At 39.8% G+C, this 22,462-nt stretch overlaps 1 protein-coding gene across 5 annotated transcripts in view; it reads left to right on the forward strand.

Annotated features, from left to right (window-relative positions):
- Positions 1-6,069: 6,069 nt before the first annotated feature.
- Positions 6,070-22,462, forward strand: part of Zkscan5 (zinc finger with KRAB and SCAN domains 5) — a 76,587-nt gene continuing 60,194 nt past the window's right edge. For 2 of the 5 annotated variants that reach the window (XM_013152581.3, XM_063234177.1), the window contains exons 1-4: positions 6,070-7,316; positions 11,717-11,855; positions 16,383-16,465; positions 16,754-16,889. In XM_013152581.3, the coding sequence (XP_013008035.1) occupies positions 6,903-7,316; positions 11,717-11,855; positions 16,383-16,465; positions 16,754-16,889 (772 nt within the window). In that variant the 5' untranslated portion in view covers positions 6,070-6,902. Of the gene's footprint in view, positions 7,317-7,439; positions 7,575-11,716; positions 11,856-16,382; positions 16,466-16,753; positions 16,890-22,462 lie in introns of those variants that run through there. The other 3 variants (XM_063234178.1, XM_063234180.1, XM_063234179.1) reach the window with 3 other exon arrangements.

The raw sequence follows: 22,462 nt of genomic DNA on the forward strand, positions 1-22,462 counted from the left end.
CAGCTCTCGGGAGGCTGGGGCAGGAGGATTGGCTTGAGTTCCAGGCTAGCCTGGGCACCTGGCTAGCGCTGTTTAAAAAAAAAAAAAAAGACGCGTTATGCATGTTTGTGCACCAACTCTCCACAACAAATGCAATGATTACTGCAAACCTGTACTAGTAAAACAATAAGAAACGAAAGGCTTCTCGGTGGTTTTCTCTCATTAGGATTAGGGCTGAGTTTGGAGCTGGGAGAATACATAAATAAATGGTTTAAGAGCATGTGGCCAACGCTGGTACAGGGAACATTCAGGACAGGGAGAAAACAAGGAATTTTAAAAGCTTCTATGTATGTCAGATGTTATGGGTTTGAATCTAACACCAATTAGCAAACTGGATGAGGCCACACGCACCTATAATTCTAGCATTCTGGGAGGCTGAAGCAGGAGGATCTCAAGTTCTATCTCAGCTTGTGCAATTTAGTGATTTAGCGAGAACTTGTCTTAACAGGTTTTGTTTTTTTTTTTTTTTTTTTTTGGTGCCGAGGATCGAACTCACGACTTCGCATTTGCAGGCACTAACGCCGCTGTGGTAAACCATCCCAGCCTTAAAAATAGTTTTTAAAAAAGACAGGGGTCATAGTTCAGTGTAAAAGCTCTAAGTTCAATAACCACTACCTAAAAAAGAAAGAAAGGAAGGAAGGAAGAATATGTCTTGCCTGATGTTAAGCAGCTGGTGATTTGAATAAAACCAAATGTACAATTCAAATTCCAAACTCAGGAATTCCATTACTATAAATCACTTATTGTAACTGCCCCCAAATTGCCTGGTTAGTTCCTTCCTTTCTGCATTCAAGAAGCATATGTGACCACCTACTCTGCTTTTGCTTGCAGGAAAGTACAAGTCCAGTTCAATGTGTTGTCTGTAGCACTAACAGTACCTGATTGTGAACACATGTGCAGTACTAAATAAAGTATTCATCTCTCTTCCTCTTGATTTCTTTTTTTTTTTTTTCCTGGAAACCAGACCAAGATTTGTGCATGCTTGGCAAGTGCTCTACCAGTGAAATATAGCCTCAGCCCATAAATAAAATAGTTCTTTGACTTTTTTGGGGGGGATATTCGGGAATAGAACTCAGGATCTCAGGCTTGCCTGAACTAAATCCCCACCCCAATAAAATATTCTTTAATAAACTTGATATTGGGTTATGCACCTAACTCCAGTGTTCACTTTCCTCTTCCTGTAAATTGTGAGTATGATATGAACTCATCTAAATGAACAAAAACAAAGAGATGTTCTTTCAATATTGGGAGACGTATCTACTGCTTTGAAGAGCTAGGTTAACACACAATAGTGACTTACTGATAACATGAATTTTTAAGTGTCAGCAATTTGTTCCCTTGTGCAACTATCAGCACAAATATTAACAACTGATATTTTACTTAAAGCACTGAAGTTCAATATGGTTTGCAGAGCAAAATCAGTGATTAACAAATGATAGGCAATATTGTTTTTAAAATTTGAGTGAGATCATGACCTACTGAGAATTTCCTAGCAAGACTTTTGTACTGGATGCTATGGTACAATGTGTAATCCTAGCTATCTGGGAGCTGAGTCAGAAGGATCCTAAATTCCAGACCAGCCTGGGTAACTTAGTGAAAACTCATCACAAAATAAAAAAGGGCCTTGAACTCACTGTATAGACTAGGCTGGCCTCAAATTCATAGCACTCCTCCTGCCTCAGCCTCTAGAGTGGTGGGATTATAGGTATGTACCACTACACTCTGTTCATTCAAAATCTTTACCTTAGGGACAACTTGGAAATCTGTTTTATATGGCTTTGTGTGACTTAGTGCAAAGTATCTTGGACTAGAAGTCCTAGGAAGTCTAAGACCTAGACTTTTTTTTGGACAAAGGTTGAGATATGATTTTGCACAAGTTGTCTAAGGACTATGTTGTGACCACAGCAAAGCTTTTTTTTTTTTTTTTTTGTCTTTTTGAGACAGGGTCTCGCTGTGCAGTTCATGCTGGCCTTGAGCTCACTTTGTAGCCTAGGCTGGTCTCGAACTTGGAACGATCCTCCTGCCTCAGCTTCCCGGCTTTTTTTTTTTTGAAACCGGGGATTGAACTTGTGACCTCGAGCTTGCCAGGTAGGCACTTATGTCGCTGAGCTAAATACCTGGTCCCTATCTAAGGACTATGAATCTTATATTTCTAATATCTAAAAGAACAAAACAAACCCCATAATCTATTTAACACATTACTGAATTTTTAATTGATCACACATAAGCTTTTTGTGAAAACAAAGTTTTTATTTTTTTTTCATATTTTTAAAATTTTATTTTAACGAAGATAAAGCCAAGTAAAATAAAACCAATAATAAATAAGCCCGTGTAAGTGATACAGGAATTTAAAACCTTAGAAACCAACAATAGTTACATAATGCCTTTTGTTGTCTTCAAAACAGCTGTAGATACTTTAGGACATAGTAAAAATTGAACAGAACAGAGTAGAATGGAGACAATAAAGCCAAAACAATGAATGCAATAAAGGACTTCAAAGCAAGCCACACTAGTGGCTACCATATGTCTTGTTATCTTTCAGATAGCTGCTCCTGCCATCAGATTTAACATAATCAAACGAAACAAAAGAGAATAAAACCCAACTCAACAAAGCAATGAAAATGACATGGTTTCCCAGCTAAGACCACTTCCTGGTGAGGCCTGGATCTCTCCCCCTACGTAGTCCAGGAAGGGTGATAACTTGCTGAAAAAATGAAATTTTTATTGTTTGAGGCAGAAGGATTGTTGCGAGTTCGAGACCAGCCTGGGCTACAAAGTGAGCTCAAGACCAGGCTGAACTGCATAGAGAGACCCTGTCTCGAAAAAATAAATAAAAAGGCAAAAAGACACATAAAGTTTACATACAGTAAACAATTAAGCTTGCCCAAAGAGCTATCTACTTTTTAATTTCAGCTAATGGGAGATTATCTCTAAACCATTGGAGTAGCCTGCTTGATACATATCTTTATTTAGGGCATTTCAGATAATCTACATTAACAGTGTAATTTATTGTGGAAGTGTGTTTAGCTATGTCATATATTTGACCTTTGGAGGACTAGAGACTAAGATCAGCCATAGGAACAGTAAACCATGCCCACATGACTGAGTTTCAAAAACATCTATGACATTAAAATTCAAGTGAATTGCTAGTTGGCAATACTGCATGTGTATTATCACACATTTTTGCTGATGTTAGCACTGTCTGCACCAATCCCCAAGGAAAGGACACCTGAAAGCTCCATGCTTGGAACTTTTTTAGATCCTATGTCACTGGCCTTTTTTTTTAATGGTATCAGGAATCGAACTCAGGACCTTGTGCTTGCTAGGCAGGTTTTTTGCTGCTGAGCCATATCTCTGGCCTCCAACCTCTACTCTTAACTGATTTTATTTTTAATAGAGTACTGGGGAGGCAGCCCAAAGATACTACCACAGGGCTACATCCTAGCGCTTCTTAAAAAAATTTTTTTTTAAATTTAAAGAGATTCTCAATAAGTCACTAAACTGACCAGCCTGGGCTTAAACTTGCAATCCTGCCTCAAACTCTCAGAGTGATGGAATTATTGGCATAGGCTGCAGCATCTGGCTTCTGTGGCTTTATTTAAAATATGTATCTTTTGCAATGTAAATTTAGCAGCTTTCAATGAGTTGAGTCCTTCCTGGAAATTATCAATCCTGAGACTGGTCTTTTTTGGGGACCCCTGAACTCCAGCAGATGTTAGAGGGGAAGGTGAGGTCAAGGATTCATGAATTGTACCATATGTATGCTCTTCATTTCACTTAGGTTGGTGGAACATTACCCCACATAATAGTAGTAGTTGTTTGAGTTGCTAGAAATGTCAAATGGGAAGTATTCAGGCAAAACACAGATAGCTACTTAGCAGAGTGTTTTATAAACACTGAGGTTTTGAAACATGAAAACTTGTCCTACAGTTTTGGAAAGAAGTCTTTAGTAGTTGGACATTCTTAGGCAGAAAAGAGGAAAATAATATTTAGTGGCACTACACATTTGTATGTAGCCTAATCTTTCCAGATGCTTTTAGCTATGAGAGCATTTATCTGCTCAGATCAGATATGTAGATATAGATACAAATACATGAGGAACAAATCTTTTGATTCAATTTCACTCATAGTAATGTATCCTATGGGTATATTTGCACATGTCTGAAATGATGAATATAGACAAGGATATATGTACATAGAATAGCACTGTTCACTGTAGAAAAAATGGAGACAAATTCAGTACCCATCAGTGAGGACTGCAGTATAGCATATTTGATAATATACTATAGTACTAATGCAATGCTAGTCACACATAAAAGAATCAGAATGCTATACGGAATGATCTGTATGTATTATCTATTTCATAAGTAAATACTAAAATGTAAAGAACACAGACCGACATGGACACACATATCTGTAATATCTGTAATTCTAGTACTAGGGAAGCAAGAACATTACCAGGAGTTCAAGGCCAGCCTCGTTTACATGGTGACTTCAAGGCCAGCTTGAACTACACAGTGAGACTCTGCCTCATAAGAAACAAACAAAAATTTAAAGAACACTTGTAAATGCCTTAAATGGAGGTAAATATATTAGAAAAATCGGTATTGACTTTAGGCAACTTTTATGCGCATTATAATAAGCCAATTCAGGAGAAGCAAAATTAAGCAATAGTCGCAAAATTCTATATTACATCCCCTCATAGATCATTCTATTTTTATTTTTAAATGACAACTCACACATACAGTACAGACTTCCACCAGAGGCTTGGTCCTAATTAGGAAGCTACCTATCACGCATGACTTTACGCTCCCTGAACCATCTTCTAACCTCTTCGTACAGCATCTGTTAACAGAGTTGCAGTTTCAAAACCATGTGTAACTATGTGCCCCTAAATGGTGGAACTGTCTTGTACTGCTTGTCGGAAAGCTTTGTATACCGCGAAGGGCTTGGAAAACCTAAGTGGCACTCTTTTTTTTTGTCTTTTTCATTTTTTTTATCGGTACCAGGGATCGAATTCACGATCGCCTGCTTGCAAGGCAGGTGCTTATGCCGCTGAGCTAAATCCCCAGCTCCCTAAGTGGCACTCTTTATCCAGGGAAACCCTGCGTACCACGGACTTCCCCTCACAAAGACCTCTTGCCTTGGTTAGAAGCCCAGCTGTGAGTTTGCTTTCTAGCTGAGTACCTGAACACACGCACCTTTTGATAGGCCTGCAAAACCAAAGCGTCAAGGAGAGTCGCGACCCTATTGGCCAGTAGGCATAGTACGCGCGATGCTTTCTGGGATATGTAGTCTGGTGCTGCTGGAGCCACTGTCTTGAGGGTTTGACCTAAACTTCGGCTCACTGAGCCGACTGCAGCTGTAAACATGGATATTTTTTCTTTTCTTTCCTTCTTTTTTGAGACAAGATTTTGCTGTGTAGTCCAGGTCGGCGTTGAACTTACTGTGTAGTTAGTTCAGGTTGACCTCCAACTCACGGTAATCATCCTGACTATCTCTAGTGTTGGGATTACAGGCATAAACTGCCGCACCCAGCTAAAATGGTTATGTTTGGAAAAGGTGATTTAGGAATGGAATGTTTGGAAAAGGTGATTTGGAAAGGTGATTTAGGATCAAGGTGAAAAAGCCCTAAAGGGTCCAAAGTTTAAGACGAGTGAGGGTTACGGCTCGTAGAAAGACAGGTACACACCTACTTTGAAATGCGCATAGCATTCAGGGTGGGTAGGCGCAAAGATCTACAGTCAATCAGACGCTGGCACCTCTTGCCCACCCCATAAGGCACCGCCTTCACTCCAATCCAAAGGATAGGGAGGAGCTTGAGTTGTTTCAAGGTTTTGGGTAGGGTAAAAAGGTGGTTCCCGGTCGGCTCGGGTGCTTGGGGAGCTGGAGATGGCTGAGTTAGGGAAGGCGGACTGAAGTCTGGACACGCCCTCTGCCTCCATACCTATTGGTAGGCTTCCTAGCCGGGGCGGGGCCGGAATCGGCACTCCCGCCTGCTGCGAGGTTAGGACCTCCGGGATTCCTAGAGAGGACTCGGAAGTACTCTCGGGGGTGGGATTTATGGTTGAATCTTGGGTTTGCTTACTTCCGGCGAGGAAGTGTTGGGAAGTGTTGGCGTCAGTGTTTTCTCCGTTTATAGGAAGAATCCCATCTTCTGTGCTTTAGTTGTGAGGAGTTTTATCTTCCAGGAGAGCTCTCCGACACTAGAAACTTGAAGGGAGAGGGTAGGATTTGTGTCGGAATTGAGTCCAATCCCTAACCTTGACCGGGCCTATCTCTGTCACAGGGTCAGAAATGAATCTGAGGGATCCAGGTTTAAATCTCCTAACTGTAAAAATCCTGCTTCTCTTAGGGACCAATGAAGTTTCCTGTCGGTCTGTCAAGCTGTTGTGACTTGAAGGACAAAGCCCAGTTATGACCATTTTAATGTTTTTCGCCCCTGTTCTGACTTAAGTTTGGATATGATAGCGAGAAGAAGCGATTTCATCTGGATTAGTAGGTTTTGTTCCATTATTTGCGTGAAATGTGAAGTTTGGTACTTACAAAGCGATGTTTTAGATTGGCCTGAGGTCAAATTTTTATGGCTTTTAAAAAATATTTTAAAAAATCTTGGAAGTATTTTGTTAAACATTAATGAGCGGAGGGACGACTGCCTCACAGCGCATGTTTTCCATTAAGTTACTTTGTTTAGTGCTTATCTTTAGTAAAGATGACGTGTTTGTCATCTCTTTGTTAATAATGATTCCTATGTATCAGTAGGCTGTACACTGCTCAAAGTGCTCTTCGGAGGATCTTAAAGAGCAGAAAATAAGTTGGGTTAGAGTAACAGCCAGCCTCAAGAGACCTCCTTCTGAGTTGGAATGATAATGACAGACTCCCGGGAAGTTACAGACTTAGATCCTCCAGTTGAGACTTCACAAGAGCAGGAAGATCTACTAATAGTGAAGGTGGAAGAAGAAGACTGCACCTGGATGCAGGAGTACAATCCACCTCCGTTTGAGACTTTTTATCAGCGGTTCAAGCATTTTCAGTACCATGAAGCATCAGGACCCCGGGAGGCCCTGAGCCAGCTCCGGGTGCTTTGCTGTGAGTGGCTGCGGCCAGAGCTGCACACCAAGGAGCAGATCCTGGAGCTGCTGGTGCTGGAGCAGTTCCTCACCATCCTGCCTGAAGAGTTCCAGGCCTGGGTGAGAGAACACCACCCTGAAAGTGGAGAAGAGGCTGTTGCTGTGATAGAAAGTATACAGAGAGAACTTGAGGAACACAGACAACAGGTGAGTGGAAGAGGAGACAGGAGCATTGAAGGAGAGGAAAGAGTTAAGGAGCTGCTAAGCAGTGGTGAGATTCTAGCCCTCTGGTGCTTCATTTATATTCTTTTGTTCTTCTGGGATTAGGTACACTGTGGAGATTTCCTGCCACTCCAGCAAAGAGAAGCAATATCCAGTGTGTTAACCTGTAGAAGACAATCTGCGATTTTATTTATGTTTAAGATTGTATTTATTTTTGAATGACATGATACAAAATCCAAAAAGGTACATAAGGTTATAATGCAAAGTAAGTTTTCCTCCCACCCCCGATATCCCAACTGCCTAGTTCTCTCTAGAGGCAGCCTTCCTTATGTGGTACTTGTACATCTTTACAGGGATGTACCACATTCATATATGTATTAGCATATATGTTTATGTCATGCTTAAAAAACACAGAAATGTTTTTAAGTCTTTGTGCACTTTCGCCCTGCTCATTCTTACATTTTGTTCCATCTTAGTGCAAATAAAACTGCCTCACTCTTTGCAGCTGCATTATATTTCAGCGTGATTGTACCATCATTTAACTCCTGTTAGTTTTAGTTGTTCCTGCAGATTGTTTCCAGCTGTTTACTATAATAAATTTTGGTAGGTGGGCATAGTGGTCCATGCCTATAATCTCAGCTCCATGGCAGCCTGAGGCAGGAACATCACAAATTCTAACCTAGCCTGAGCAATCTGGCAACCTAACAAGATCCGGTTTCGAAATAAAAAATAAGAAAAGGGTTGGTGAATGTAGCAAAGGCCCTGGGTTTATTCCCAAAAAGCTGCTGTAATGAATATTCTGTGTGTGTTTGTATACACACATACGTGAATTGTAGAACGGATACTCTGAAATCAAACTGTTGGCTTGTCATGGTGGCATAGGCTTATAATCTCAGCATTCAGGAGGCCTGCTGTGAGTTCAAGGCTTAGTTTTGAGACCCAGTCTCAAAAAAAAAGAAATTAATTCATTGGTTCAGAGGTACATTTTCAATTTTGATAGCTGATACATGTTGTCTCCTAAAGAGGTTATCTCAATATACATTCCCATCAGCAAAGTATAAAAGAATTTTTTGTCATGGCCTAATAACATCAATGTTACCAAAAGTTTTCGTCATCAGTGTAGAAGATACAATATTCCATTTCTGTGTCATTTAAAAAAATTTTTATTGTACGTGTTTGCATCTCATGATTCCATTTAGTGTAGAGAACTGGTACATGTACCTAACAAATCTTTTTTTTTTTTTTTTTTGTCTTTCTCATTTTTACCAGTACGGGGGATCGAACTGATGACCTCGACTGCCTCCTTGCAAGGCAGGTGCTTATGCCGCTGAGCTAAATCCTCAGCCCCCATCCTAACAAATCTTAATTCTTCCTTTCCTCCTCTTCCCTCCATCACTCTTTTTTTTGTGTGTGTCTTTTTGAGACAGGGTCTCGCTATGCAGTTCAGGCTGGCCTTGAGCTCACTTTGTAGCCCAGTCTGGTCTCGAACTTGCCACGATCCTCCTGCCTCAGCCTCCCTAGTGCTGGGATTACAGGCATGAGCCACCATGCCCGGCCTCCCTTCATCTCTTGATCCTCTTCCCATTGGCAAAAGACAAAAGATCTTTGTTCATTTCTGTACCATTTCAACATTTGTCTTAAGTTTGACCAGAGCACTTTTTTTTTGGTACCAGGGCTTGAACTCATGACTATGCGCTTGCAAAATAGGCACTTATGCTGCTGAGCTAAATCCCCATCCCACACAGCACATATTTTTAAAGGCTATTTATATATCTTTTTTTGTGTATTTTTAGCAATTTATTTGTATATATTTCTTACCTGTAATTTGTACTTTCTACAATTGTGTCTATTGCGTGATTTGCATGTGTTGTTTTTCTAGTTTGTTGTTTGTCATTGGTTGTGGAGACTTTAAATTTTTATGCCATCTGTTTAACTCTTGATGATTTCTAGATTTCATACCACAGTTCAAAAATTTTTACTATAATATGAAAACATTTTCCTCACAGTTTTTTTCCATTGTATTTTTTAGTGCTGTTTGTTGTTCTTTTTCTTTGGTCTTTTTCTTTTTTATCTGTACCAGGGATCAAACTCATGACTGCCTGCTTGCAAGGTAGGCTCTTATGCCGCTGAGCTAAATCCCCAGCCCCTGTTTGTTGGTCTTTTAAAGGCAGGGCTTCACTATGCAGTTCAGGCTGGCCTTGAACTTACTTGTAGCCCCCGCTGGCCTCGAACTAATAGCGATCCTTCTGCTTCAGCTTCCTGACTTCTGGGATTTCAGACATACCAACCACTACGCCTGGCTAGTGCTTTTAAGTGATAGTTTCATCTGGAATTTATTTTGGTATAAGATATTTAGTGTGGTTGCATTTATTTATTCCTAGATATTTATCTAATTAGCCCAGTAGCATAGTGAATCCTTTTTATCGTCATTGATTTATATGCCACCTTTATCACTTATTTCTGCTTGTATTTTGGGTTCATGTCTGGTCTTTGTATTCTTTTTTATGGATCTTATTGACTGTTTAATATCAATATTTATAATTATTTGAGCTGTGTAAAATGTTTTGATATTTAGTACAGTTACTCTTATTCCCTTCAAAAAGTTTTTTTAGTGTTTTCTTTTGCCCTTGTGAACTTCAGCATTGTTTAGTTTGTACCACTGTAAAAGTTCTATTGATATTGCTGGGATTTCATTAAATCACACATTAATTTAGGGAGGATTCATAACTTTCTTTCACTTCTCATTCTTCCCTATACTTATTTATAAACTGACTTCCTTCTCTTGCTCCTGTGCTAAGGCTCTTCTGATCTTTAGTTGCTTTTGTTTTCTTTTAATTGCAAAGAAACAAAAATTATGGGATCATGAGTTTACAAGACCTTAAAGGTACTGTGGAGTTTTCTTCATTCTTTAGAGCCATTGCATTTAAGTGTGAGGTACTAGTCTCATCATTCCTACCCTCAGAGCTCCAAAAGATCCACTTGGTTGACTTGCAGCCAGACTCTGCTGCTGTCTTGAAAGATTGTCTTACAGATGGGAATGTTTCAATCTTTCTATTGCTTAGTTAGAACAACAAATAAAGGCTCATGGTAAAACACAGTTATTATTATTTTTTAACCTAACATGAGTTACCAAGGGACATTTGCCTACTGTTTTGCAGAATTAAAAATTCAGAAGTTAACATAAAGCCAAAAAGATTCTTAAGATGCAGAACTTATAGCAGATATTACACATGTATCACTCTTCATTATGATATGCACATGACATGTTTTGGAAGGGACACAAAGGAAAATCACTTCTTGTGGCAGTCAGAGCTGTCAGGCCCATCTAGAGGGATTTCCTAAAGATCTTCATAGCTTACTTTTTCCCTTCTGCCTGCCTTCTGGTGACCCCAGCAATGTTGTTTATGCCATCCATAATTCTTCCTGGTTCCTTTGTGTTTGTGTCAGGGAACCTCAAGTGGTGCTTTAGTTCTTTAGAACCTGGGCACCCATTAACATATTGGAACTCTTTGTGTTCTGATCAGGCTCACAGGGACACAGAAACTGTCAGAGTGGTATTTGCCATGAGTATTTTACAGTTGCCTCTTAATATGATACCTGTAGCACTTTTGTGGATACTAGAAGTGTTACATTTTAAAGTGTTTTGAAACCTGAGGAAGGGGGAAAGAAGATAGCAGCTCTAAGTGTAAGATCTTATCTTACCCTGTGCTGGGACTGACATGTTACCCTGCAGAATGGGCATATCTAGAGAGTTTGTAGCAGAGTAATTGTAGCCTGTGGTTGGCAAAGCAGAAAACTAGAGGCTGATAACACTGTGGATATAAACTAGATTGTATGCTAGTGTTTGTCTAAATGTGACTTCCTAGTTGTGTAACAGCCTTTTCAACCTCCTTTCTCATCTTTGCTTTCACTAACCATTATCCACTCTCGCCTTCTTAAGGTTCCTGGATTATACTGAACACACTTTCTGCTTGAGAATTTTGCTAACGTTTTCTTGCCTTGGGTCTCTTCTCTCTACTATACTTTTCCCCTGGCTGGTTTCTTCTGATGCTTTAGGTGTTAATTTAAATGACACTTCCTCAGCAAAACTTTCAGTGGCCTCCCGGTCTAAAGTGGATCTCATCTGTTCTTGTCTCATGGCGCCATGTTTCTTGTAACTTATACCAGTTTGTAAATATGTGTATGTGCATTGCTGTGTTCAGTGAACATCTTTTCCAACTAGAAGTAAAGAATATTTCTTAAACCACTGTATAACAGTTCCTGGCTCATTGTAGATATGCATTAAATATTTGGCAGAGGAACTAATGAAAGTCCAGTGGCTTGTACTGAGTTCTTTCATAACCATCTCTGTAATTGCACTGATTGGTTGTGGTTGTGGTTGTTAGATTGTGGCGTATCCTGAAGTGCTGCCTCAGAAGACAGTGCCACTTGGAGCGGTGCAGGAGGCCTTTGGTCATCAGTTCCTGTCCATGGACACCCAGCTTGAACAAGAGCCACAGAAGCCTCATCTTCTGGAGGAAAATGGTGAGGTGCAGTGGTTCAGCATAACAGATGTGGCTAGAACTGGGTGCTCTGATGCACAGGCAGACAGCATCTGGAACAGAGAGAAGGGAGGCTGGGCAACCTGTCTGAAGGCAGCAGGCTCAGGAGGATGGGAAGGGATGAAAATATGGGATGTTTTCTCTGGTGTGAAAATAGGGGACAGCTTCTAGGCTGGCTGGTAATATAGTACACTTGTATTCAAAAGATATAATGGAGTTGGGCATGGTATACTGTTATTTTTGTTTTGTTTTTGGTACTGGTAATCAAACTTAGGACCTTGTGCTTTCAAGGCAAGCATTGTACCTACCAGTGCCCTATATCCGTGGCTGGAGCTGGGCATGGTGGAGCATGCTTGTGATTCCAGCATTTGGGAGGCTTAGGCAGAAGGGTCACTGTGAGTTTGAGGCCAGCCTGGGTGACATAGTTCAAGTTAGTGAACTACATAGTGAGACTGTGTCTCAGAAAACTGCATACAAACACAAAAGCTTTTATAGAGATTGGGGGTATAGCTCAGTCGTACTTGACATCTGCAAGGCCCTTGATTCAATCATCAGCACCAAAAATCCCCAATGTAACAGATGATTATAATGACAGATTGAGGTATAGGTATTGTTCGGAGATCTACAAAAGTCTCTTACACATCTTTCAAATCTGTTTGCAAGACAGGTGTGGTGGTGCATGCCTGTAATACTAGCACTTGAGAGGCTGAGGTAGGAGGGTCAGTGAGAGTTTGAGGCCAGCCTGGGCAACATAGTGGGTTGAAGACCACCTGAATTGCATAGCAAGACCCTGGCTCAGAAAATAAAATTTAAAAAGTTTTTTTTTTTTTTTAAACAGAAGACGTTTAACAAAAGAAACAACAACAAAATACTCTAAAACAATAGAATATAGAATTTAAAGACAAGATGATAGAAACTTAACAATGGTTGTTATATTACATATTGTTATCTTCAAAAAAAGTTGTTTTGCAGCAGTTTTCCACTGTGTCATAAATGTTATTATCATGATGATTATGTTTAAAGGTACTCTCATTCTTACTTGCATTTATTTCTGGCTATTCAGTCATTCCCTTTGAAATTTTATTTGAAGCAGTTTTCTAACTGACCTTAGAATATTTGCCTGTTCTTTGTTTGTTCCCTCTTTTTTCTCTCTTTTTACTCATCCCCTCTCTTCCTCCCTGTGTCAATTTTATTTACCAGTATTAGATACAACAAGAAAGAACCATGAACAGAGTTTCATATTTATTATGTCATACGTCCACCAATCCACAATCTCTAATCAGAATCCTTTGCTATTAGGATTCTGAGTTTTTACATTAGCAGCAGAGTTGAAGTGACACACGTATTAATATTTGTGTGAGAAAATGTATGCATATTTGTAGTAAGTTGATTTAATAAAAACTTTTTTTTTGAGACAGGTTCTCACTGTAAGATTACAGCTGTAAGCCTGGCCTACATAAAACTTTAAATAGCTTTATATTAATTCAGGTGCAGTCTGGATGTAGTGGCTCACATCTTAATCCCAGCACTTGAGAGGCTGAGACAGGAGGATCACCATGAGTGTGAAACCAGCCAAGGCTACGTAGTAAAGTCAAGGCCAGCCTGATTTACCCTGTCTCAAAAAAAAAAAAAAGGTTAGGTCAGATTTTGCTGTCAGATTAGTTCGATGCCTAGTTTAGTGGGGAAAAAAATCCTTTGGAGCCATGCATAGTAGCATGTATCTATAGTCATAGCTGTTCCAGAGGCTGAGGTGGAAAGATCACCAGAGTCCAGCAGTTTCAGTGCAGCCTGAGCAATGTATGGTGGTGAGATCTTTTGGTTGTGTTGAATGAAAACTAAGCATGTGTCAACAGGCTTGTTTTTTCACCTGATTGAATAATGAAGTGGTGTTTTGGGCAACATATGTAGTATTTTTGAGTAGGGTAAAGTGATGATTTATTTCACTGTTCTGTCATCCTAAATGTTTCCTTTGTTCTTCCATTCTCCTTGCTTTAGTCTTTTGTGGTATTGTTGCAAATACTTAATGGTGATAGTAACACTGAAATAATTCCTAGAATGAAATGGAAAAGTATCTTAAGGTGAGGGAAATTAAGATCATGTAAACCCCAAACTATGTCTTAGATTTGTACATGTGTCCAGTTGATCCTTACAGAATGTCTGTTTGTAAAACAAATTTCCTTTCTGTTCTTTTTTTAATTAGTCAAGTTTATTGATACATTTTAGGTATACATAATGATCACATTCGTTATAGGGCATTTGTATATGTATTTGATATAACTTGATTTTTTATTTTCCCCATTCCCCTAGTCTCTTTTCTTTAACCTCTCTTCCTCTCTCTATTTAAAAAAGCTTTGTTTCCATTTTTTCCTTTCTTCCTTTTTTTTTTTTTTTTGTCTTTTTGTCTTTTTTTGAGATAGGGTCTCGCTATGCAGTTCAGGCTGGCCTTGAGCTCATGTTGTAGCTCAGGCTGGTCTTGAATTTACAACAATCCCCTTACCTCAGCCTGCTGAGTGCTGGGATTACCGGTGTGTACCACCCTACTTTTTGTTCTTGAAAAGGCTTCAAAAATAATAAATATTATACAATACTAACCTTAAAAAATATTTAAACTGGTCATGTTGATGCATACTTGTAATTCCAGAACTCAGGAAGGTGAGACAGGAGGATTGCCACAAGTTCCAGGCCAACCGGTACTAGTGAGTTCAGCTGGTCCCTGCCTCAAAAAACAGAACAAAACAAAACAAAACAATAAAACAGTATAAAACTGTTCAAAAAAAGAAGCTCAAAAACTAAAACAGTGTGCAGTATACTTTGCTGTATACACATAATTCTTACTAGTGGTACACTCCTTGAGCTCATGCAGGCTACTTGAGGGACTGAGGCAGGAAGATTACTTGAATCTGGGATTTTGAAGCTAGCCTGGGCAACATAGCAAGACCATCTCTCCAAAGTAAAATAAATTAACAAAAACCTGTGATTTTTTTTTTCAAAAAGGGCTGAGGATGCAGCTTAGTGTGAAAGCTCTGGGCTCAATCCCTGCTCTCCTCACAGGCAAATTAAAAAGAAAAGGAAAAAAAAGGAGGACTAAGAGTTTGAGTACCTTGTCCAAGGTCATAGCTAATAAGTAACAGGTTGTAACTTAAGCTGTCCGACCCTAAATCTAGACTCCTGACCTATTCTGAGCCGACTCATTCCTTTGCTTTTTCACGATGTTTTCCCGTGTACTAGTGACCAGCTTTCAATCACTCATGCTCCTCCACTCTCCTGGTCTCATCAGGGCCCCGCTTTTCTTCTGTTTGTAGATGTTTCTTGCCTTCTCTGCCCATAAACCAGAACTTAACAAGTTTCTTGATTTCAACAAATGACTTCACACATTTAAGGACCATTCTCTGTGTTTTTCAAATCCCATTTTGACTCTTTGGCCAGTCCTGGTTCAGATTCCTCTGTTTTCATCTTCCATTTCTCACCAGTGTCTTCTCCTTTCTGTGTCACTGGTGATTTCCTGATTCTCATAAGTAAGCAAATCCTAGGAAGAAAGCAGGCCACATATACAGAAAATCATAGCAAGGAAATTGTTGACTTAAAGATTAATACCAGATAAGACTGTCAGGGCACACAGACAGAAAGGTCTGGTATACCATGAATCTGAGACAGAGCCAGTAGAGGTGACAGCAGAGGCTTAGACTGTCTCCAGCCTCCGAGATGGGACCTGCTAGGGTGACCTACGTGCTCTTCCTTCTACCTAGAAAAGCTTGCCATCTCCTTTACCCCACTGCCTAGAGTCATCCTACAAGAAGAGGCCTTGCTTCGTTCCTGCCTCCCTAGCCTCCCCCTCGAGTCTGCAGCTGCTTGTATCCCTGTGTTCCTGTGGAAAGTTAGGAACTTCAGGTCTAGTACTTTTCACACTGTTAAGAGGAACATGGGCTTACATGTCCTTTCCATCAGGGTTTTAGAAGGCAAAAGTAGTTTCATCTGACTAGTCCTGTAATAGAGTAGACCTAATGTGAATATAAACAAACCATTAAAGTTCCTGGAAGGCAGAGACTAGACTGGAGTCTTGCTAATCCAAGTACGGTCTAAGGACCACTTCGCTTGCTCAAGCTTGTTAGAAATGCAAGATTTTAGACCCACCCGAGCCTTCTGAGTCAGAATCTGCTGTGTCTAAGATCCCCACATGAAAGCCCATGAAGCTCTGGACTCTAAGGTATGCTTCATTTTCATGGAAGATGTGACACTGTGTTTGTTCTTAGAGGCCAACAGAGTTGATGCACGCAGAGTGGAATGCAGTGTATACTTTATAGGAGAACGGTCCGGTAGGAATTAGCCTGACCAAAGCAGCAAGTCTGGTTTTGAGGGTTAAGGAGGAATAAGAGGGTAAATTTGGGTGAGAGCCCAACCAGAGGAACGTGGCAGGGGTCACTGTAGGTTTGTGAGCAGAGGAGGCCCATGATATAACACTGAGAAGTAGACAGAGGTATTCTCATTCACTCCTCTTTTTCTCCTCCTTCAGCCCTTCCTGTTCTCCAAGCTCCTTCCCTTCCCCTGGAGGACAGCCAGGAGCTGACAGCTTCACTTCTCTCAGCTGGGTCCCAGGTGAGCTGGCACCCCCTTACCCTCTGTGAGGACCTATACCCCTTCTCTGATACGTAGCTGATTGCTTGTAAATTTTTATTCAGAAGTCTGTTGCTTTGACCAGTGACCAGCCCATCTTGGGTTACTACCTTCATTCCCTTTATCTTTTTCTTTCTGCCCAATACTTCCCACTTCTCTTTGAGGCAAAGTCCTTTTCCACTGATTTCCTGTTGTAATGCTCCCAGTTCTTCCCCTCACTCCAGATTTGTACACAGGGAGTGGGAATTTAGCAGAGATCTCCTGTTTCAGAAGTTGGTGGAAATGGAAGATGTGGCTGATGTGGCTGTGTCCTTCATCCTGGAGGAATGGGGACATGTGGACCAGTCCCAGAAGTCTGTTTATAGGGATGGCAGGAAGGAGAATTATGGGAGTATTGCTTCCCTGGGTAAGAATTATTTCACCTGCATGGATTAGGACATCTTAATTTTGGTATTTGTAAGGAATATTTCTAACACATCCTTTAAAAAAGCATATGTGTTTTAATTGCTATATTTTTGCCATTTTTTCCTATAAGTCAATCTTTTTCTCATTAAATGATTAATAAAGGTATGACTGAAGATTTTTGATATGTAACCCCTTAAATACTTTATTTATTTATTAATTTTTTATTTTATGGTGAAAAGGTAAAACAAAATGCCATAACAAGATGATAGGGGAATAACAATAGTTAATACATTGCATATTATCTTTAAAGTAGTTACTCAGAGTATATGAGCATAGGAAATGTGCTGCCTAGAGCAGTGATAAAAAGCTCAGCATTTCTACAGACATTTTGGAGATTATGCTTTTAGCTTTTTACTCATTCTTATGGAAGAACCACTTCATATCAGGAACAGTGGTGGGCTTCAGGTGAGATACGTACACAATGCCAGATTTCTTTTGAAAAGCATTACAGGAGACAGCATTGTCTCATGGTTTTAGTTCATTCACAGGCTTTTACTTAAAGATGACTCTTATTCTTTTACATTTTACTTGCTATTAGTATTTCTAAGAATTTCCTCATCTCCTCTGTTCATTAATCTGTTGGGATTTTAGGAATATTCTTTTATTTCAGTAAATTATTAATATAATAAGAATGTTATATTTGAGCTGGGCATGGTGTTGCATGTCTGTAATCCCAGTACCTAGGAAGCTGAGAAAGGAGGATTGCTGTGAGTTGAAGGCCAGCCTGGGTTACATAGTGAATTCAAGGCCAGACCATGTCTGGGGGAAAAAAGGTATATTTAATGAAATATTTTCTAGGCTGTCTTCTTTTTAATTTCCTAAACTGCTTTGAGCCTGTTACTATTGTGTGTTTTCAGGTACTACACTTATTGGGACTTGACTTACTGGTTTTAAAGCTGGAGATTTTGGCAAAGTTCTTTCCTGTCACTCTTCCAGCTGTTTTCAATGCTTACCCTCTAATTATTTTTCTCATTATCTTTGTTGCAACATCTTTTCAACTTCAGTCTACTCTTCTACATGGTAACCATGTTCAGTGGTTTCTGCCTCCTTAGGCCACACTTGATCATTTTGTGGCTTGTGGATTTTTAACAGAAGGTTAGAATTTTTAAACATATCCATCATATTTGGAAATGAAATTTTAAAAAAGAAATAAATATCTTGGAGACATGGAGTGGCTGGAATACTGGGGACATGAGACAGTGTCTTAAACTACAAAGGGAAGGGACTTGTGGGTATTCTAGATAAACTTTCAAGAACTTTGTCTGTAAAGGGGAAGAGAGAGCATTGAGCATTGATCTCTGAGAATACATGGGTTGAATGGATAGATTGTTTTCGTATACTTTTTTTTTTTTTAATACAGAGTCTTGCTATACAGGTCAGGCTGGCCTTGAATTCACTGTACAGTCCAGGCTGGCCCGTAGTGATCTTCAGCTTCCTGAGTGCTGGGATTATAGGTGTGCACCACCACACCTGACTGTATACTCCCCCCCCCCTTTTTTTTTAAAGGGGAAAGAGTTTAAGCATTTTTAAATACTACTGGAAAAAGAATTAATGAAGTTGAATATGAAAAAGAGCAAATAAGTGATCTAGGGAGCTCCCTGGAAAGCACAAAGGCATGAGAGATCCAGGGAATAGGAGGCAGGAAGGAGTGTTCTTGGTTAGGAGGACAGGTATGGCTCCTTTGTGAGCAACAGGAGAATGAAAAATAGGCTGCTAGTAAGTTTAAAGATACGGTTATAAGGCTTTCAGGGAGCTCTGGGCTGGTTAGCTTTGACTTTGTATGAAATAGGAAAGGTACTTGTTGAGAGTAAGCAAGTGATTCAATAGATAATAGAGGAAGTAGGAGGTTTAATGTAGTGCAGGGTTTATTGGTGCTGGGGGTTGAACCGATGACCTCATGCTTGAGGCACTTACGTCACTGAGCTAAATCCTTGTCCCCAGAACTGTGACTTTAAAGTGTCATGTACACACGGTAAAAATTCAAATATTCAAATAGTATAAATGGGTATAAAGTGAAAATAAATACCTATCTACCTTGAGTTTCCCCCACAGAGGCAATGAATATTTTTTGTTTCGTTCTTCTTTTTTTCTTTTTCTTTTTTTGGTACTGGGAGCTGAACTCAGGACCTTGCACTTGCCAGTCAGGCCTGAGCTATATCTTAGGGCCCTATTTTTTTTTTATTTATATGTTTTTATTTTGAAGAGAATAAAACCAAATGAGACAAAACAAAATGGGTCAGTCAAAACAAAAGGATGGACATAGTATATGACTTAAAACCGAAATACAAGGTGATCAACAATGGTTACCATAATGCCTCTTGTTATCTTCAAAAGGATTGCCCATATCATCAGGCACAACAAAATTGAACACAACATTACAGAACAAAATAAATAAAAATGAAACATTGGAGACATTATAGGACTTCAAAAGAAGATAATAGTCAAACCAGAATGGTTATAATAATGAATCTTACTGTCTTCAAAGTAGTTGCCTATACTCTCAGACTTGATACTATCAAACGAACAGATTCAAATAAAATCAGTCAAAACAAGACAATGAAAGCAATATAGGGCTTCAAATTAAGTTAATAGGAAATAAAAAATGGTTACTATATCCTGCTATCTTTGGAATAGCTGTCCATGCCATCAAATCTAATACAAGTAGAAAAACTGAAACAGAATATGACCAAACTGAATATGGCGATGAAAACATTATGGGTTTCAAATCATGATACAAGATTAACAATGCCCTTTGTCTTCCCTTTTTAGATAGTTTCTCCCCTTTCACTTTCACAGGGTGCATTGTACATTCTGTTTCCCACTAACTCCTTTAGTTTTTGGATTAGGGAGGCAACCTGCTATTCACCTAAGTGACCCTGAACCTTCTAACCTCTAAGCATGATCTCAAGCTATATCCATTTACCCACAAAAGCCTCAAGGTTTTCCTTCCTTATAGTAGTTCTCCATTGTATAAAAGTGTCATGTCTTTCCAACCAATCTGCAGGTGATGGGCAAGCTACCCCCACTTTTTTCTGGTTCCCTGTTACGTAAAGTATTGTTTGCTCATCTTTGACTTTCAGACTAAACCCTCTTTCAAGTTAACTATATTTCGTATGTAGAGCATCTTGTTGGGCCCTATTTCCTGATCCACTATGCCTATATTTCTTTTTATTACTGTATCAAGGCCATGCGTATTAGTGATTATGGCCAACCTTCTCTGTCTCATCTCTGCCATGCTGTTTTTCTGCCATTGGTTGTCTACTTTTCCCCTTCATTCCACTGTCTTCCCTGTTCAGTGTGCCCCCTCTGCTGAAGTTCTGAAACCATGGTCTTTTTTCTCTCTCTCGAATGTCCTTCAGTGTTTTTTGTAGGGTTAGTTTGGTGGTCATGAACTCCCCCAGTTCGTCTTTGTCATGGAAGTATCTCTTCATTAATTTTGATAGATAGTTTTGCAGAGTACATCAATTTGTATTGGAGGTTATTTTCTTTCAGGACTTGGAAAACATCACTACACGCTTTTCTTGATTTGATGGTTTGTGTTGAGAAATCTGTCATGATTTTGATGGGTTTTCCTTTATAGATGATCTGTTTCTTTGACAGCTTTTAATATTCTGTTCTTGTGTTCAATTTCTGGGATCTTGATTATTATATGTCTGACTGTAGATCTATTTTGGTTATAGCTGGCTGGAGTTCTGTATGCCTCATTTATCTGAATATCATTTTCTTTTCCTATGCTTGGGAAGTTTTCATTAATTATTTCTGTAAATAGCCTTGTATTTCATTTGTGTTTACCTCTGCTTCTTCACTCACATTTTTTATTCTTAAGTTATAGATCCTCTTGTAATCTTCTAACCTTTGTATTATTACTTCCTGGTTCCTTGTTATTTTTAAGAGATCTTTGCTTTTGAGATCGCAAGTTACAAAGTTGTCTTCAAGGTTTGATAGTCTATCTTTGGTTTCTTTCAAGCAGTTTTGGCAGCTTTCAGTGGAGTTTTTAAATTTCCTGGTGATCTCTTTGAATCTGTTTTATGTATTCTGAATTTTTTTATATTCTTCATTAAAGATTTCCCTTCTTTTTCTGTGCTCCTCTATTCTTCCATCTGTGTTTTCTTTAGAGGTACTTAGCATTTCTTTTATTGTGTTTCTTATCTCTTCCTTTATTTGTAGTAGTATTTCTGTTTTAAGTTCTTTTGTAGTTTCATGAAATTGTTTCTTTATGTCATTTGCTGTTACTTCATAAACTGAGGTGTGTGACTCCCAATCTCTTCTGTGTTTATCTCTTCTGGACCAGTACTTGGGTTGGAGGCCAGAGACTGCCTTTTGTTTCTTCTTGTCATGTTCCTGGTTTCTCTCATACAAGTGGATAGTGGGGTCCCTGGCACTTCCTGTATTGATTATAATTACTCTAAAGCATGCTGGCTAGGGATTTCTGCTTTTTGCTGCTTTCCCCAATCTGCTGGTGACTACTGGAGTATAAGCAAGGGCAGGACAGGCTGGCCTCTCCCTTCTGAGCTGGTTAACCACAGAGAGTCTTCATGTTAGTGTGTGCTGCGCAGGCGGTGTTGGTTAGGGATAGTTTTAGGGAAACCTTGGCCTTGGCTATTGGACCACGCACAGGGGCAGGACTCAGTCCAAGCAATTGTCACTAATCTGCTCTGCGCTAGGAGTGGCTGAATGAAGCCAGCTGCAGTTCTGGTTCTGGGCTTATCCTGCCTGATCCAAAATGGTGCCTGGCCAATTGCCCACTCCTGCAGAGGACTGAGTCCCCCACATTCACCACTAGCCAGTGCAGTTTTCCAGTCCGCTGCTCCCATCCACTACTGCATCTCCTCACCAAGGCCTTGGGCTTGCCAGCCACCTGTTTCTTTGTGACTCTGTATCTTTGGATTCCAGTGGTGCTTCTTGTACAGTGGGACTGGCTCCAGTGAAAGCACCTTTGGCTACTGCCTTCTGTTTAAGTTTTTCTTTTCTTTTTTTTTTTTTTAAATTCTCTCTGTGGGCTTCAGTTCTCACTTTAGTTTCTCCCTGGGTTGAGGGGTCCCATTTTTTCCTTCTGATCTTCTGCAGAATGTTATATTCCAGCATCTGGCCTCTTTCTCTCAGAAAGGCTGTTTACTCTGCTGCTTACTGTTCCACCATCTTCCCAGAACGCCCTATTTGTTTCTTGAGATAGAGTCTGGCTATATAGTTTATGCTTACCTTGAACTTACTATGTGGCACAGGCTGGCCTTGAACTCATGGAAATCCTCCTGCCTCAGTCTCCTGAATGCTAGATGTGCAGGTGTATGTCACCACACCCAACAAGGCAGTGATTACCAGGGATGTTGATTGTATGTCTAAATGTGTTTGTTTGCTTTGTGGTACTGGAGATCAAACCTAGTGCCTCCATACTAAGCTACATGTTCCCCTTTCCCCCTTTTAATTTTGCTAGTTTCTATAGTTGCCCATGCTGGACTTGAACTTGGGATCCTTCTGCCTCACAGAGTACTTTGATTATAGGTGTATGCTACCCTT

This window comes from Cavia porcellus, unplaced genomic scaffold (genome assembly GCF_034190915.1).
Source record: "Cavia porcellus strain 051 isolate PalLab524CR breed Dunkin Hartley unplaced genomic scaffold, mCavPor4.1 scaffold_23, whole genome shotgun sequence".
NCBI classification, from domain to species: Eukaryota; Metazoa; Chordata; class Mammalia; order Rodentia; family Caviidae; genus Cavia; species Cavia porcellus.